The 16,934-nt window shown below is 35.8% G+C and overlaps 2 protein-coding genes across 3 annotated transcripts; both read right to left on the reverse strand.

Moving 5' to 3' along the window:
- Positions 1-315: 315 nt before the first annotated feature.
- On the reverse strand, positions 316-8,524 carry LOC122052095 (pentatricopeptide repeat-containing protein At1g80270, mitochondrial-like). The gene is made up of 4 exons (XM_042613493.1): positions 8,340-8,524; positions 7,971-8,101; positions 2,509-3,082; positions 316-1,784 (listed from the first exon to the last, which is right to left on the reverse strand). The coding sequence occupies exons 1-4, from the start codon at positions 8,442-8,444 to the stop codon at positions 540-542; spliced, it is 2,055 nt and encodes a 684-aa protein (XP_042469427.1). The 5' UTR covers positions 8,445-8,524; the 3' UTR covers positions 316-539.
- Positions 8,525-9,863: 1,339 nt separating this feature from the next.
- LOC122052096 (60S ribosomal protein L17-1-like) lies at positions 9,864-12,461 on the reverse strand. 2 transcript variants are annotated; one of them, XM_042613494.1, is made up of 7 exons: positions 12,382-12,461; positions 12,254-12,290; positions 11,981-12,021; positions 10,845-11,075; positions 10,669-10,771; positions 10,526-10,593; positions 9,864-10,184 (listed from the first exon to the last, which is right to left on the reverse strand). In XM_042613494.1, exons 1-7 carry the CDS (start codon positions 12,445-12,447, stop codon positions 10,143-10,145), a joined length of 588 nt encoding a protein of 195 aa, XP_042469428.1. In that variant the 5' UTR covers positions 12,448-12,461; the 3' UTR covers positions 9,864-10,142. The 2 variants fall into 2 exon arrangements, with proteins under 2 accessions (XP_042469428.1, XP_042469429.1); XM_042613495.1 differs by lacking the exon at positions 12,254-12,290 and having other exon boundaries at positions 12,382-12,455.
- Between the last annotated feature and the right edge of the window lie 4,473 nt (positions 12,462-16,934).

The following is a 16,934-nucleotide window of genomic DNA, read 5'->3' on the forward strand; positions in this document are numbered from 1 at the left end:
TCATTTAGAAAGATCTCGTCAATATAAAATCTCAAAAAAAAAAAAATCATATTAAATTAGATTTATTATACACAATCTTATTCTTAATTAAAAAGATATATTAGATTTATTATAAGTAATCTTATTCGTAATTAATTGTTTTCAATACTTAAACTCGTAACCTTCAAGTAACTTTATTATTGTGTCAACCTCCCCTCAACTTTAATTGATATTACAATTGATATTTTAAAATTTTTAATTTTTAATATATTAATACAAGGTATCAATCAATTGTGTAAATACCTACTTCAATAGAACAAATGCATCGAACAAAAATGAAGAACAAACACAATTGTCTTCTATTTTCATGGATTTAAACAAATACTACAAGATTCAGCTAAAGTTCTCTTAAGAGAGCAAAACAGGCCTTGTTATGCAATTTGATATGCATAAACTACATATAGTACTGCCGAGATCAATTCGACATGCAATGCACATGCGGAAGAAAATGATATATTGCAGTAGCAGCAATTTACCGAAAACTCGATTGTGAACGACCTTCAATCAAGCAACTTCAAGATCAGACTCTTCCTCAATGCATCGTTAGCCATCAGTTGTGCGGACATAGCCTTGTTAGGGAACATGTTGTCCGCTTTCATGCGTTCCAAGAAGCCATAGGCAGGTGTCTTTGCATTCACATAGGTCTGGAGCAGAGACTGGTATTGCTTGACTCTACTGGCATAGCCGAACTGCTTCAGCATGTGGAAAATCTTTTCGGCATTATGGATATCGCCCCTTTTAGCATATTGATTCATTACGGTTATAAAAGAGCCATAGAGAGGTCTAATCTTGCTTTGGTGAAAAGCCTCGTGCAATACCAAGTCCGCTTTCTGCACCTCCCCTGATTCGACGTAAAAGTTCACAAGTGCATTCCAATTGAAAGGACCATTTCGGTATCTGCTTTCAGACATCCGATTAACCAGTTCCTTTCCTTTGGCCAACAGCTTGTGGTTTGCATAAACCTTTAACATGGCGCCGTAGTACTTGGAAGAAAAATTCCAAGTCTCGACCATCTTCTCGAAGACTTCCTCCGCCTTTTCGATTTGCCCAAGCTTACCCCAAGCCACTATTGCAGCTATGCACTCACCCAGATAAGGTTTTGTATCGCACACTTTCCATATTCTAGCAACATCGTCTGCTTTGCCCAAGGCAGCATACAGAGGGAGAAGAACTTTGCAAATGTAGCGATTCTCCTGGATGCCATCACTTTCAATCTCTTTCAATGCTGCTTCTGCTTTTTCCTTCAAACCAGCTAATACGTAAGCTTTTGCAACCGAGGACTTGATCATCAAATCAGGTTCCACACTTTCAGATTTCATCAGCTCCATAATTTGCTCAATACCCGATATGTCACAGAATGTGCCTTTAACATCGACTAGTATCTTATAAGTGAAGAGCGTAGGTTTTATATTTTCCTTTTCCATCATAAAGAGTACATCAGCAATCTTTTTCCGGGCTACCCGTTTGTAGAGCAGCAACAACTGGTTACAAGCAAAAGCTGTGATTGGAAGATGGAGATCTCTGATTTTGTCAAACACTTCTTCTGCTTTCTTGACATTAACAGCAGCAACATAATTAGCCAACAAAGCTCCGTAAACCACCTCATTCCTGAAACATTCTGGGATTTTATCGATGTACTTTTCAGCCTTTTGTAGACCATTAACCTTTGCAATCAAATCCAAATGAGAAGCGTAGTCCCTCTCGACGAATTCAATTTTCTTACTAGCTTCTAGCCATTCAACAAACTGAAAATGTCAATAAAAAAAAGTCAAGAATTTTAGACAAAAAAAAAACTCGAAAAGGAACATATAGGTAAAAGCATGATAAACGAATGTGAATTAAGCAAAGATATACATAAGCATTTTCATTCATTTCATTACATATACAAAACCAATGTCTAAATAACTATAAATGTCGAACTACCATTGAAAAACACACATTTTTGTTGTTCCAACTGCTTATGCAAGTTCCAGTTTTTTAAAAAGTCATTATAGAAAATGGAGGATAATTTGATTCAGCAGACTTTGATTGTGCAAAATGTAATGGTCCTCAAAGTGAAGACAAGCTGCGTCCCTACTACGACTTCAATGCTTTTAATGGATTAACATTTAACACAATACAGACCGCATTCGGTCCTGGCACAGCGGGCAATTTGCTTTTTGCTCAAGCATGTTCAATGCATTTAAATTAGACAATAGTATAAACAACAGGGTGCACCTGCTTGGGATAGTATATAATGATGCAGTACCAGGATGAATAGAACTTACAAAAAGAACTAAATATTATAAAAACTGAAAATTGCAAGCCCCGATCAAAATCTAAGAAAGAAGTCGTTTGTATGCTTTGGCCATACAATCCGACAACTCAAAAGGGAAAGCCCTAGTCCACTTTGTCGGTCAATTAATACACCAGAGGTTAAAATCAATTTTAAAAACATCATAATTTTATGTAAGTATTAGATACAATCACCTGCAGTGCCATTGGGTAAACACGTCGCTTCCTCAGATTATACACAGCAAGAGATATCTCATCTCTCCCAAGAGATTTCCCTTCCTCAACATACTTATCAAGTGTTCTCGTTAAAGAATTCCTTGGAGTGTCCATTATTATCTGGAAAATTGGAGAATGTGAGAGCCTTAACCGCTCCTTTTTTGCCCCACCTTCACTTGCTTCAACATCTACCAAGTCGAGTGAACTAACTGCAGATTCATCATATTCTTCAGATAACTCCCCTTCGGAAATGAGCTCTTCATCATCTTCTTTGCATGAACCATCCACAGAATCAACAGATTCCAGTGGTACCTCCAGATCGGAAAACCCATCTTCTAGATCGTCTTCCTTATCACCTGAATTTGCTCCAGCCTTAGAAGATAAATATCGACTCCAGAGGACAGGTTTCAGAGAAATGGGCCCACGTGTATATGACTTCAGTTGAATTGAGCTGCTATTTATATTAGAGCCTTCTGAGTACAAGCGCTCTCCATGCTTTAAAGTACTACTGCGTACAGTTTCGCTCAAGGTAGGAAAACCAATGCAGTTGCTCCTGAAATTTGAATGCGAAAACCAGAATTATATTCTAACCTACATTACAAAAACCATGAATGTGCTCCCAGCAACCCATACTAGGTAACAGAAAATTTGATGATAATATATTAGGGAAAAAAACATGTCCTTGAAAACATGCATATTTTGGAGGAAGGATTGACTCTTAAGAAAGCAAAGACAAAAAAGATTAAAAGAACTAGGATGATAGTGATTAGCAATATAACCAAGTGCTTCTTTTATGTTGAAACAAATTAAATCTGACAATTATATTAAGTTGTATTGGACCTCAATTTGGCAATGATAGCCAAATGAATATAAGTAGTGCTGAGTTTGTGATATGGTCCCGAGTATAGGATTGAGTCACAGGTCGAGATCCGGATCCGTACTTAGTCATGCAACACAAAAGGGGGAAAAGGAGAAGGGAAGACTCGTCCTAGACAGAGTCCCAATTACTTAATTTTTCTTCTCCTCTTCATTGATAATAACACTCCTTTTATAAAGAGTTAATTACATGGACTATTCAAGGAGAAAAAGGAAAAGACAATCCCTACAGGAAACAAGAAATCAAATAAATAAATGTCCTTTATTTATTTCTACTTATAACGGTAGCAAATTTGGATAGTAGCAGAATTTGGACAGCAACCAGATGGGCAGTAGATTTATTCAATAGCTAATTAGGTAGTAGCAGATTCCAAATTGACAAATTAGGTAGTAGCAGATTTATTCCAAACTAGTAATTTGCTTCCGATTATAGTGGCGTCCAACAAAGGCGTCCACATCATCACTCCCCTCCTCGATGTTGAGCTTGTCCTCAAGCTCGAAGGTTGGGTAGATGGAGAGGAACTTCCCGGCCGGTTCCCAAGTAGCATCTTCAATGGAGAAACCTGCCCAATGCACTAAGTACTCCCGTGTCCCTCTGTTAAGACGGCTGCGCAGAATTGTCTGGGAACAAGTAAAGCTTGGCCTTCACACATCTGAGGTAAGGTTGAAGTAGACATGCTGATTGCAAGTTCTGCCATTTGTTACGCTGACAAGTAACACATTGTCGCACAAAGGTCAAGATATCCCACTTCATACCTGGCCAATAGAAGTCGGCACGAAGACGGTGTGATGTCTTCTGTATCCCCTCATGCCCCGCCTCATGAAAAACTGCGACCACTGTGGGAAGCAACGGAGATTTGCCGGGAAGGAAAACCCGACCCTTGTAGAAGATTAAACCATCCCGAGTTTCCCACTCGGGCCCCTCCTCTCCACTTTGAACTCGACGTAGTAACCCGAACAGCTCAGAATTAGAGTTCACTTCGCTTCGTATCTTATCAAAGATCTCTGCACAAGGAATAGAAAGAGTCATTATAATAAGTTCCTCCTCATGACAGCGGGAGAGGGCGTCTGCGACCCGATTCAAATGGCCCGCCTTAAATTCCACCCGGAAGTCGAACCCCATCAACTTGCTAATCCAATGTTGTTGGGGTGATGTGGTGATGCGCTACTCCAACAAGTACTTCAAACTATAATGGTCTGTTCGTATCAGAAAGTGGTGACCCCACAAGTACGGCCTCCAAGGGATAACGGCTTTGGCCAAACCAATGAGTTCTCGTTCATATGCTATTAATTTGAGATGATGCTCTGCTATTTTTCGACTGAAAAAAGCAATGGGGTGCCCTAGTTGTTGAAGAACTGCTCCAAATCCACTCCCTAAAGCGTCACACTCCACTACAAATTCTTCGGAAAAATTAGGCAAACTAAGCACTAGTGCTTGTGATAGAGACTTCCTTAATTGCCCAAATGTCTCTTCAGCCTCTTCGGACCATTGGAATGCATTCTTCCTAAGAAGACTCGTGAGAGGGGTTGTGATTTGCCCGTAAGCCTGGATGAATTTGCGGTAGTAGCCTATTAGTTTGAGAAATCCCCTGAGAGCTTTGCAAGTTTGAGGTCTGGGTCACTCCTCAATCACCTGGATTTTGTTGCGATCCACCTCGACCCCTCGGGAATGGATAACATGACCCATGTAGGATACTTGGGACTGACCAAAGAAACACTTGGATTTTTTTTAGAAATAAAAGGTTAGCCTTTAACAATTCAAAGACAAGCCGACAATGTCCTAAGTGAGTATCCCCCATGGAGCTATGGCTAGAAGATTTCATTCATTAATGCTTGAAAGATTGACGGGGCGTTGGTGAGGCCGAACGGCATGACCAGAAACTCAAAGTGTCCATGGTGGGTACGGAAGGTTGTCTTCTCAATATCCCTCGGGTCCATCAGAATCTAGTGGTATCCGGAGTGCAAGTCTAGTTTGGTGAAGTACTGCGCCCCATGGAGCTCGTCAAGTAATTCCTCCACTATTGGAATGGGAAACTTGTCCTTAACCATACGGTTGTTGAGCTCACGATAATCGATACAGAAATGCCATGAGCCATCCTATTTTTTTACCAGAAGAACTGATGACGAAAAAGGCGACATACTAGAGCGGATGATACCCTGGATGAGCATCTGAGTGCATTGCACTCGATCTCATCCTTCTGCAGCTGCGGATAGCAGTAAGGGCGGACCACCACGGGGGGGATCCTGGCAAGAGCGTTATACGGTGATCACATTTTCGAGGTGGAGGGAGGCCTGTAGGTTCTTGAAACAAGTCATCGTAATCCTCAAGAAATGACTCCAGTTGTTTCCCGTCGATACGAAGATCTTCAACTAGCCCTGAGTGAATAAGTCAACTTGATGTTGTGGTCGGAGGACTAACGTCCGATCGAGGTGAGATTGAAATTGGGGCTGGTAGCCTTAACTCCAAAACCTTTTTCCTCCAGATTTGCTAGCTCTCCCAAAGGGTTGTTGCTTAGAGGCGGTCCAAAGCAGATATGACAGTGGTCTCTGAACTGCTTCCAAGTCATCTCTGGCTCTTCTTGCTCTACCTGATCAAACCAAAGTTGGCTTCCCCCACCAAGTGGAAGGCAGCAAGGCCAACCTTGTCAGCCTTTGTGGTCCTTTGGTTGGTAAAGAATTTTTCGCACCTTTTAACCCAGCTCAGCGAATCCCCTTCTCCAGAATAGTTGAGGAACTCCATCTTTGAGTATCGCGGAGCCATGGTGCCACTAGTTGGTAGTTCAGGTCTGACCCCCGAGTCTCTAGAAGGGTCATACTCTGCGCTGGTAGGGTTGTCTGCAGTGGGCAAAAGTCGCCGTCTAGCATCTTGAACAGTATAGGAAATCTCGACAATCTGCTCCACTAGTCTTTGCTGGCGGGAGGTGATTTGCTCCATAAAGTTTCGATGCGAGGTCAATTTCTCCATGAAGTCATCGAGTTTGGATGCGATTGGATCTGTGTCACCCATGATCGGCTCTAATACCAAGTTGATATGGTCCCGAGTATAGGATCGAGTCACAGGTCGAGATCCAGATCTGTACTTGGTCATGCAACACGAAAAGGGAAAAGGGAGGAGGGAAGACTTGTCCTAGACAAAGTCCCAATTACTCAATTTTTCTTCTCCTCTTCATTGATAATAACACTCCTTTTATAAGGAGTTAATTACATGGACTATTCAAGGAGAAAAAGGAAAAGACAATTCCTAAAGGAAACAAGGAATCAAATAAATAAATGTCCTTTATTTATTTCTACTTATAACAGTAGCAAATTTGGGCAGTAACAAAATTTGGATAGCAACCAAATAGGCAGTAGATTTATTCAGTAGCTAATTAGGTAGTAGCAAATTTATTCCAAATTGTCAAATTAGGTAGTAGCAGATTTATTCCAAACTAATAATTTGCTTCCGATTATAGTGGCGTCCAACAAAGGCGTCCACATCAGTTTGATTGACACCAGTTGAAGCTTGATTCAGTTTGCCTAAGGTAAACACTTTTCTCTTAAGGTGGATTGGAAATTGATTTTAGCCCAAGATGGCCACAATCCAACCAAGGTGATAGGTCAATCTTCAAGTGAGCACCTTGCAATGCTTCTTACCACAAGACCCCCAGGTTGGCAGTGGCTAATTCTACAAAGTAGCAGGTGTTCAAAGTATTGATTACCAAGGCCATACGTGTAGAAGCCATTTAAGGGTAGTCATGCTGACTGTTAATATTACCAGCACAATGGAAACTTATGTGAAAAGATATATTCTGTGTATTAAGGAAATTGTAGCAATTGGGCCATCTACCACAACAACATAAGAAGAAACAACAAATGAATATTTTGAAATGAGCTGAATAATTCTCCTCCCATTATGTTGGAGGAATCAAAATAAATTCTTATTTCAACTATATTCTGAGGTCTGTATGATTCTTATAATGCTTTCACTAAACTTGTTTTGTTTGAAAAATCCTTATTCTTTATATTGACTTCATAGATGGGCAATTACTATTAGTTATCTACAGGGTACAGTCACTAGCATGCTATAACAATTCCTTTCAGGATATTTCATTTCCTCATGGAAAATAAAATAAACCATCTTGCATCAAATTAACTCTAATGTTGTTGTCACGCTTCCTTCTATCATTAGTTTTAGTTTCATTCCTAGTATCTACTGCCCCAAGGAAAACTGCATGATTGGAAGGGGAAAAAATAGCAAGGCACCTATTCATAAAGTAGTAGATATTTTACTGTACATTTTTTCTTCACTCATTAAGTAGATGCTCGAATGGTCTATTTATTCTGTGAAATCTAGTTAAACATCTTAGCTGCATGAAGGCATTTAATTGTTCAAAATAACTACTAAGACCCTCATCAAGCCCTACTTACACTATACCTCAATTGAGACGCAGGTTTGATCATGTAGTGGTATGGTAGCATTACAAATTTTAAACTTGACTGACATGCAAAAACTACTTTACCAACATTTAGACACCTTCACATTTGTTCTACTTTACTTTGGAAACTAAGTCACAGAAATATCGTACCTTTTGTCCCTCAGCTTCAGCTCAGTCCACCCATGATCCTCTGACAGAAGAAGAGAGTAGTCATTCTTCACAGGATTAAGATTTCCATTTTTATCACATACCTCAGTGCCTACTACTACTCCATAATCACACTGTAGATGAAAGCACAGACTAAATTAATAGTTAAGAAAAATATCAAATAAATTCTAAGAAAAGAGGATGAGATAAGTTCTTCAAGTGGCATAGACAAGGTGAACACAAGCTACGGAGCATTGACACAATGAATCAGGAACAAAAGGCACAAACAACCGCACAGCGTTGCCAAATCGCAAGCAAGAGTTTACCATCCAAATCAAATGTCGATTAAAATCAAGGTTAAACTACGATCACCTTAGTTATCTTCTCCGGGAGAAGGAGAACGGCGCGTGCCTCGGAGGGAGGGACGGCCTTCGCCACCAGAACACGGTTGAGCAAAGGAATCCGACGCTTCGCCATTGACGTCAACGAGAAGCGGAAGCGACGGCAACCCGAGACGACGTCGGAAGAAGGGTTAGTCGGAGCGAACCTTACTAAAATACTAAAATACCCTCGGCTTTTAAGGAACTATGAGATTTGTATGAATGAAATGAGGGGTAAAATTGGAGAGACGAATGTGATAGAAATGCGTTCGACTTTTCTTGGGCTTGCCCAGCCCAAGTAATGCTAAAAGAGTCTACGTTAAACAATTAAAAGGCCCTCTAATTATTAAAAATACATTATTTATTAAAATCAAAAGATATCTTATTATATTTTTAGGGATACGCTGGAGTGGCATAAATGCATACCTATTTCAGAGCGGCTATGCACTATGAAACCTTGCGAGTATAATGCGGAAGACGCGTATTCACAACTTCGACATGGCATTACGCTATAGATGCTAGCGCAGAGATATAGACTACTTATACGATATCGGCAGGAATATAAAAAAGATTGGAGTTGCATATTTTATGGTTCAAAGCAAGGGGTATATGAGCATTTGTTCCCTATATATTATGGATTTTAAAGAGCAGGATTTGACAATGATTGTACAGAGATGCCGACATATATGTTTCGAGCATTCAAATATAGAGGAACTATTTAAATGATAAAGGCTAGACACTCATTATATCATACATGACAAGTAATGTTTAAAATTTAAATTAAGGTCCTTGACATGTATTCAAATATAATATTTTATTATTCAGAAATGATATTTTATTAGATAGTTATGCAAGAACAACATCGTTCACCTTATGTTATCATAAATTATATTTATTATTTATAAAAAAAAATTAATTATTATAATATTTTAACAACTTTGTGATTATTTTGAACATTCAATTTTAATTTAATTTAAATTATTTTTAGCACCCTTCAATCCATGATTAATGAAATCATAAATCATATTTATAAAAAAATTTCATCTAAATGAGGAATATAATCAAGGAATGTTAAACTTCTGAATTAACTATCACATACGCTTTCCGATTTATCCTAATAACTGATAAAAATTTTCTATGAAATTAAACTGATCATTTCAGAAATAATCAATGAGATTAACTATGATTATCATTTTTTATTTTTTAATAAGATCATAAATTAATGAACATTGACACATTATTTGATAAAATCTAACATGGCACCATGAAATTAATTATATTAAATTATAATAACAGATTAATGATCATAAAAATTTATTAATATTCATTCAAAATATATATATATATAACAAATTTATCAATATGATAAATAACAAATATGTTCTTAAAGTTAAACTCACTAATTAAACAACTTAATAATATAAACTTTTTAAATAATTAACAAAATGAAAATTCAATACCATTTACCCGAACTAAACTCAAACTTACATTAAAAAAAAAAACAAAGGAACCAAACTTGAACAACTATTCCAACAATTTAATTCATATTAATTACTTTAGCAAATAAACTTCAACAATATAAAACTACCAACTTAACTCAGCAAGCTTACAGCCTACACAATTTCATCTTGAATTAGTACCCAAAACAGAGGGAAACTGAAACAATGGGCAAGGGCAATCCAAATCCAACAAAATTCTCTCATTAGCCACAACAAGCAACTCATTAAGAATTTAGGTAACAAGAACTTGAAAAAAGAAACAAATTTCTGAGAAGATTTGCCTCACTTGTAGCTGCTCAAGCTTTTCTTGGCTTGGTGGTAGCTAGCTGGGCCTCAGGCTGCAGCAGTAAAATATACAGTAAGAAATCGACAAAACAGAAAGAGGATGGCAAAATAATAGTAGTTAAAAAACTTTGCTTGCTTTTTTTTCTTCTAAAACAGCGTGCAGAAAACTGAAAAGTGAAATGAGGATAGAGATTTGTCAAGAATTAACAAACAGAAGAACAATCCAGGTGATAAGCAATACAACTAAGTCGGCTCAGATTTTCATACTGTTCGAACTAAAAAAAAATCGAAAAAAAAATAATTTTAATTAAATACTTTGGCATAAGCAGCTATCAGCAGAAGAGGTATGAAACATATATCCGACTTAAGTCGACTGGTGAAGGAAGAAAATTACCTCTTTCTTCACAGCTTCTTCCTTCTCAGACAATATGAGTTCAATGTGGCATGGAGAGGACATGTAAGCTGCAATCCAAAGTATTGCAGTTGATTAGATTCTAAAGAGAAATGTATTGAATTTGAATCAATGAAAGAACTTACGATTGATCCTTCCATGAGCCCGATACGTCCTGCGCCTTTGTTTCTGGGCTTGGTTCACCTGAATGTGTGAGATGTAAAGTACATCAACATCCAAGCCCTTCACCTGCATGAAAGAAACAAAAGTTAGAAATATAAGCAGAGCGCTGAAAATGGAAGGTGGCTGCCTATGAGCATACTTCAGCATTGCTTTCAGCATTTTTAAGCAGATCCAAAATGAATCTAGCAGATTTCACAGGCCACCGACCCTGCCCATTCGGGTGCCTGTTTTTGGCCTGAGCAGTTCGACCCACCCCTCTGCAAAACCTCCGGAAGGGAATAGCCTGCTTGTGGGCAATTACATCCTGGAGATATCGTTTTGCCTTGGATAAAGGTAGCTTTCTCACTGCATGGGCAGTTTCTTGAGTGTTCTGTTGACATAATCAAAATAACATGTATTCCTGTCAACCACATACAATGAACTACACAAATTCCGTAACAAAGATGAATCCTACTTAATATTGAGAGTACCATTTCATTATAAAAAAAGGAAAAAAAAAAAAAAAGAAGATTTGATAAAGATCACAACATTTAGGAACAAAATCATTAAAAGTCAATCAGAAAAGAAATGCATCAAAGGTAAACTCATAGAATTGAATTGAGAAAAACGTCTGTGATCAACTACTTAGATATGTGAAACTAATGGATAATTTACAAATTTCTCTAATTTCTATTAGGTATATTATGCCAAAATATAAGCATTATCTTTTGGCAGACATATATCTAAGGATGCTTTGAGTTTAATTAAAACTATTCTACAGCAAAGCAAGCATTAGAATATACAGTTTTCTTCCAACACTAGTTACAACAGTAAAATTAATTGATATGGCGATTAATTCATTTCCAAATAGTCATTAATTATCATAAAAACAGCCAATTAAAGGAATTCTAGTTGAAATACCAATTCAAAATGTGTACGTCTGTGTTTATATATGAATTCAATTCAATTAGATACCAAAAGAAGACAAGCTTCTTCGTGAATCAAAATACATGCTTAATTACAACTTTATCATCCAATATCACTTATGCAAGGAGAATTTTAAGTTTCTCGAAGGAAACAAATATTGCCTAGAGTCTAAATATTTCCTAATGATTGGAACTTGATTTCTCATCACCCTTAATTTTTGACGCATTATTGCCTGCAGAAATTTTTTTTTCTAATATCGGGGTTGCAATTATTCATTCAATCATCAAATTATTAGAACTGGAAATGCAGATGCATTGTCGAAGAGATTTTTTAGAACCTAGAATAAACCAACAAATGCTTGTAACGTACCTTGAAGTGAACCCTCAAGTCATGACCCATGGCCTTGGCAGCTGCAAACACCCAACAAAAATAAGTTCGAGTTAGATCTCAATAACAAGCTAAATCCCCTTCATGTCATGGCAAAAAATAATTCTTAGGAGCTAGATTTCTCCTCAAAGAAAACAGAAAAATCCATGGTTCAAATCTCCGCTTAACAACCATTAAATAGATAAACTCGAGGACAAAACCAACTCAGAATCAAAACTTGACGCGAAGAACCCATCGCAGAAAAGTGAAACTTACACTTGGTAGGGTTGGAAGGATCTCTCGAGTACTTCACCTGATTGAAACGATCGGCGCGCAGAAATCAAATCAACATTAGATTAGCAACGAAATTAACGTCTCGAGGCGACGGGAAAGATGGAACTCACCATGACTGCAGATAATTCTTTGCAACCTCCGATTCTGAGCCCCTGCAGCGGGAGGGGGAAGCACATGACATCTTAAGAGTGGAATCCTAGGGCGATCCCTCCTTAAATAGGCGAATGGGACGAAGTGGGCTGGGCTTTATAATACTAATGGGCCTAATTGGGCAAAATGATGTTTAATAACTTAAATTCTCCATTTGGTAAAATCCAAAGAAAAGAAAATAATTTTTTTAAAAAAATAATAAATATTTGTCAGTAATTTTTAATAAAAATATTGCAAAATAGAAGATAAAACAATAATAGAAATGATTGTTTAGCCAATGAAATTGCAAGAACGATCATGATAAATTTGAAAGCAAAAATTAAAAGTGGGTTGTCAAACGAACACCCTTTTCATTGATTATCGAAACATTATCTCATCCAGATTTAATACATTTTGATTTCCAAAATATTTTTTATTTTTTATTTTTTATTTTTTTATTACCAAAATAAGATCTCATCCCGATTTAATACATTTTTATTTCCAAAAAAATACCCTTAGTTTTTTTATGTTATTATAAACATAAGATCAAAATTATTTCAACACGAAGATCAATATTAATAATATTATATACGAGAAATGTTCTCCTGCGGTGCATTTTTTGCGATTTTAGTGCGGTTGCCTTCTTGATCGGTCTGGTGACCGATCAGGGAACCTCCTGATCGGTCTGTAGACCGATCAGATCATTTTCTGATCGGTCAGGAGGTTCCCTGACCGATCAGGAGTTTCCCTGATCGGTCTGTAGACCGATCAGGAGGTTCCCTGATCGATCCAGAGACCGATCAGGAATATACGTGGACTAAACCGCACCGATGCCGCAGCATAAGCACCGCAGGCTAGCATTCTCGTATTATATACTATAACAACCATGTACTGTAATATTATATTTAAAATTTTCAGCTAAAATGAATTACATGACCTATAAATAATTATAATTATCGGCAATATTAATTTTGTATTGACCAAAATTAAAGTTATATTTTAACGATAATATTTAATTTTTTACTGATTAAATATATTTTATAATTTATTAGCTTAGATTTTGTAAGTATTTTTAATTTTTTTAAAAAAAAATACCTTTAACTCCCTCTATTTTTTATCCAGTAGTATTTTACCCCTATATTTTAAAAATATTTAACCTTTGACCAAAGTCAAATGTGAAAAAAATATAAAAGACAATCATATCAATTATAAGAATAAAATAAAATTAAGTGGTTAAAAATATATATTTTCATCATCCCAACTACACAGTATTTAAATACAATGTATAATAATTATTTTCTTCACTTCCCTCTAAATTTAAAATTTTAGATCTATCTTTGTCCATGATTATATTAGGTTCCGTAAAAATAAGTGAAAGTATAATTTTTTTTCTTACGCGAAGGCAAATTTTCTTTGTCTTTTTCGAGTTTTTGTGTTTTCTCATGCATGCATGCGAGCCTTATATAACAATTCATCACTCATTTGATCGTCAAAGAGGGTAACACCGATAATGTCAACCCTCAGTTTATAAGCTTTGCTTTGCAAGGCACCAAGAGCGGAGGTACCAACAAACCGACATCAACCACATATCCCGAGCGAATGACGAAAGGCACCATCACTAGATGTTTCTATATTTTTTTTATTTTTTTAAGTATAGTTTTCTCCCTATCTACACCATTGATCCAACTAATCAATAATTAAAGAGTCAACCCCAAACACATGTGTAATTATTTTCCACGTCAATTCAATATATTTTTCCTCTTAATATTATAAAAAAATATCAAAAACATAAGGACATAATTATCTTTTACAAAAAAAATTTTACATTTGACTTTAGCCAAAGGGAATACAGGGCAAAATGCTATATGATAGAAAATAGAGGAGAGTTAAAGGTATTTTTTTTCTTTTTTTATAACTAAAGTTAGGGTGCGTTTGATTTGTGTTTTTTTTATTTTCATTTATAGACATGGAAAATACAAATCAAACATCATTTTTCATATACACACGTTTTTCAAAAAATAAAAATAAAAAATGTACAAACTAAATGCACCCTTAGTTTTGGCTGATAAATATTAATTTTTTACTAGCTAAAGTTAAATTTGACCATTAATTTTAGGTTTTTTTTGCCAACAAAGTAAATTTATTTAACCGGTAATATTTACTTTTTTAGTGGTCAAATCTATTTTGCTGGTAACGTGTAATTTATTACTGTTTAAAGTTATATTTAACAAGTAATATTTAATTATTTACTAGCTAAAGTTAAATTTGGTTAGTATGTTTATTTTTTTTAAAAAGACAAAGTTAGTTTGGCTGGTAAATATTAATTTTTTTACTAGCTAAAGTTAGATTTGCCTAGTAAATTTTTTTTTTTTTTTTGCTTACTAAGATAGATTTGATTGAGCTGGTAAAAAAAATTTACTAGTCAAAGTTAGATTTGACCGTTAATTTTTTATTTTTATTGGTTAAAATTTGATTTAATGACTAAAGTTAAATTTCATGCTATTTTATTAATATTTTTAGAAAAAATAAAATTTATTTTAGATTTAGTTAAATAGAGATGAATTTGCTAAAGAATTACTAATCCATTTTATTTTAATAAAATATATCAAAAAAATTAAAATGAAAATTTTCTTCCTCTTCGCTTACCCTCACAGTTTTAACATGAATTAACATGGCAATTTTGATCATTAAAATTATTTTTTCCCATCATTTTGAGTCTTGGATACTTATTTCCTTATATTTTATTAAATTAATAGGTCTTTAGAAGATTAATTCTGGTATTTTGTTTGAATTAACTGAATCAATAATTTTCATTGCGTCAGTTGCCCTTTAAACTATTAGTGCAATTAATATCAATGATCAAACTCAAATTTTGATAAATGATAAATGGATAAAGTTAGAAGTTGTGTTATAATCCACTTACCAAGTGTGCAAAACTGAAAGACTTGATAGGGAGGACTAGACGATTGGCAGAAAGTCCAACTGAGTTAAATAAGACTAGACAATTGGCAGAAAGTCCAGCCAAGTTAGGGAGAACCAGACAATTGGTTGAAGTTCAGATTGATCATCTGGCAGGAAGACCTAGTGGGTCAAGAGATCAAGGTCAACTAAGTCCACAAATGGTAAGTAAAGGTATACAACTTGAGGAGAGATCTAGTGAGAATGCGTTCCTGATTAAACAAACAGTAGGTGTCGGTCCGACCTAAGATTTCAGCGAAACTCAAAGTCAGAATTTGACAATTCAGAGACTGCCAAATATATTACTACTCTTCTTTTCATGTTATTGCTTGTTGTACTAATATTGTAATATAGGAAATCAAAAGGCTAGAAAAAGGGGGTCCAAGCACCCTAATACAGTCCAAGCGTCCAAAGGTCTGGGTACTCGAAGTTGGTCCAAGCACCCGGGAAGGGGTCGAACCTAGGCAGGTGACCGGTTGAGGTGGCAAACTCTGATAAGTTGGTACACGTCAAGGTCTAGGTGCCCGGACCAGTCGGGGTGCCCGAGATAGATAAGTTTTCCAAGATAGAGTTTTGTCGATGTGCAGCCGCGTCAACACTATAGGTGCCTGGGGGCAGTCCGAGCGCCCGAAGGTGGATAAATCGACGAAGTCCCAAACCTCGTTGGAGGCGCCCGGGAGTGGTCCGGGCGCTAGGAAAGGGCCTATAAAAAGGATTTCGACCAAAAACTTCAACACATCATTCGCTCCCATTTTCGTACTCATGCACTGCTACAAGAAGACTCCTATGATACTGAAAGGCTACTCTGACAACCAACACGCTCAAACAATTATCTACCTGTTGTCGGTATCATTAATTACTTATTCTTATACTTAAAATTTGTAAACTTATTCGAGCTTATAGTAAAGCACTCAATGAATGTAGATCTTGGAGTAGAAGTCATCGAAGGCTCCAAACCAAATCAAATGAACTTGTGTTAGTTTTTGATTCTTTCTCTCTCTTTTCCGCTATGCACTCTCTTGGCTCCTAGCACTTTACGATCCTATATAAATTGGGCCATCCTGTGATCCTTTTCTAGCCAGAGACCCTAACTTTAAAAATATAATCTTACCGATTCAATACTGACCCCAAATTGATTCTGCTTAAGATTACGATCTTAGAAACTATGTTTATCATCCTAAATATTTCATCCTCTTTCTATTTGCTTAAAATATAATCGATAGTTATATTGATTTTAATTTCTAACCCATTAAAAACATCATCTAAATTTATTTCGATGATTTTTTTTCTTGCAAAATTTTGTTACAGTGTTAATGTTTTTAAATAAAAATATTATAAAATCTGATAAAAAATATCAATAAAAATAATTGATGGGTATTATAATAAATAAAAAATTAATATTTCAATTGTATTGATTAAGTTTTATCTATTTCAATTATAATGGTTAAATTTTGATAAAACTATCAACAGTATTTTTTTCATGTCAGTTTACTTTCTTTTTCCTATTTTATTTTTGTTAATTTTTTTTTTGTTAATTTTAGTTTTCATTTTTTCCATTTTTATTTTCCTTAAGTTT

This window comes from Zingiber officinale, chromosome 3A, assembly GCF_018446385.1.
Source record: "Zingiber officinale cultivar Zhangliang chromosome 3A, Zo_v1.1, whole genome shotgun sequence".
Lineage (NCBI taxonomy): Eukaryota > Viridiplantae > Streptophyta > Magnoliopsida > Zingiberales > Zingiberaceae > Zingiber > Zingiber officinale.

Excerpts from the sequence above, each read along its gene's own strand:
- LOC122052095 (XM_042613493.1), bottom strand. The coding sequence starts at position 8,444 with ATGGCGAAGCGTCGGATTCCTTTGCTCAACCGTGTTCTGGTGGCGAAG. Across the intron at positions 8,102-8,339 it reads TCCCGGAGAAGATAACTAAG|TGTGATTATGGAGTAGTAGT; the intron begins GTGATCGTAGTT and ends TTTCATCTACAG. Across the intron at positions 1,785-2,508 it reads TTTACCCAATGGCACTGCAG|TTTGTTGAATGGCTAGAAGC; the intron begins GTGATTGTATCT and ends TGACATTTTCAG.
- LOC122052096 (XM_042613494.1), bottom strand. The coding sequence starts at position 12,447 with ATGTGCTTCCCCCTCCCGCTGCAGGGGCTCAGAATCGGAGGTTGCAAA. Across the intron at positions 11,076-11,980 it reads ACTTGAGGGTTCACTTCAAG|AACACTCAAGAAACTGCCCA; the intron begins GTACGTTACAAG and ends TTATGTCAACAG. Across the intron at positions 10,185-10,525 it reads AAGAAGCTGTGAAGAAAGAG|CCTGAGGCCCAGCTAGCTAC; the intron begins GTAATTTTCTTC and ends TTACTGCTGCAG.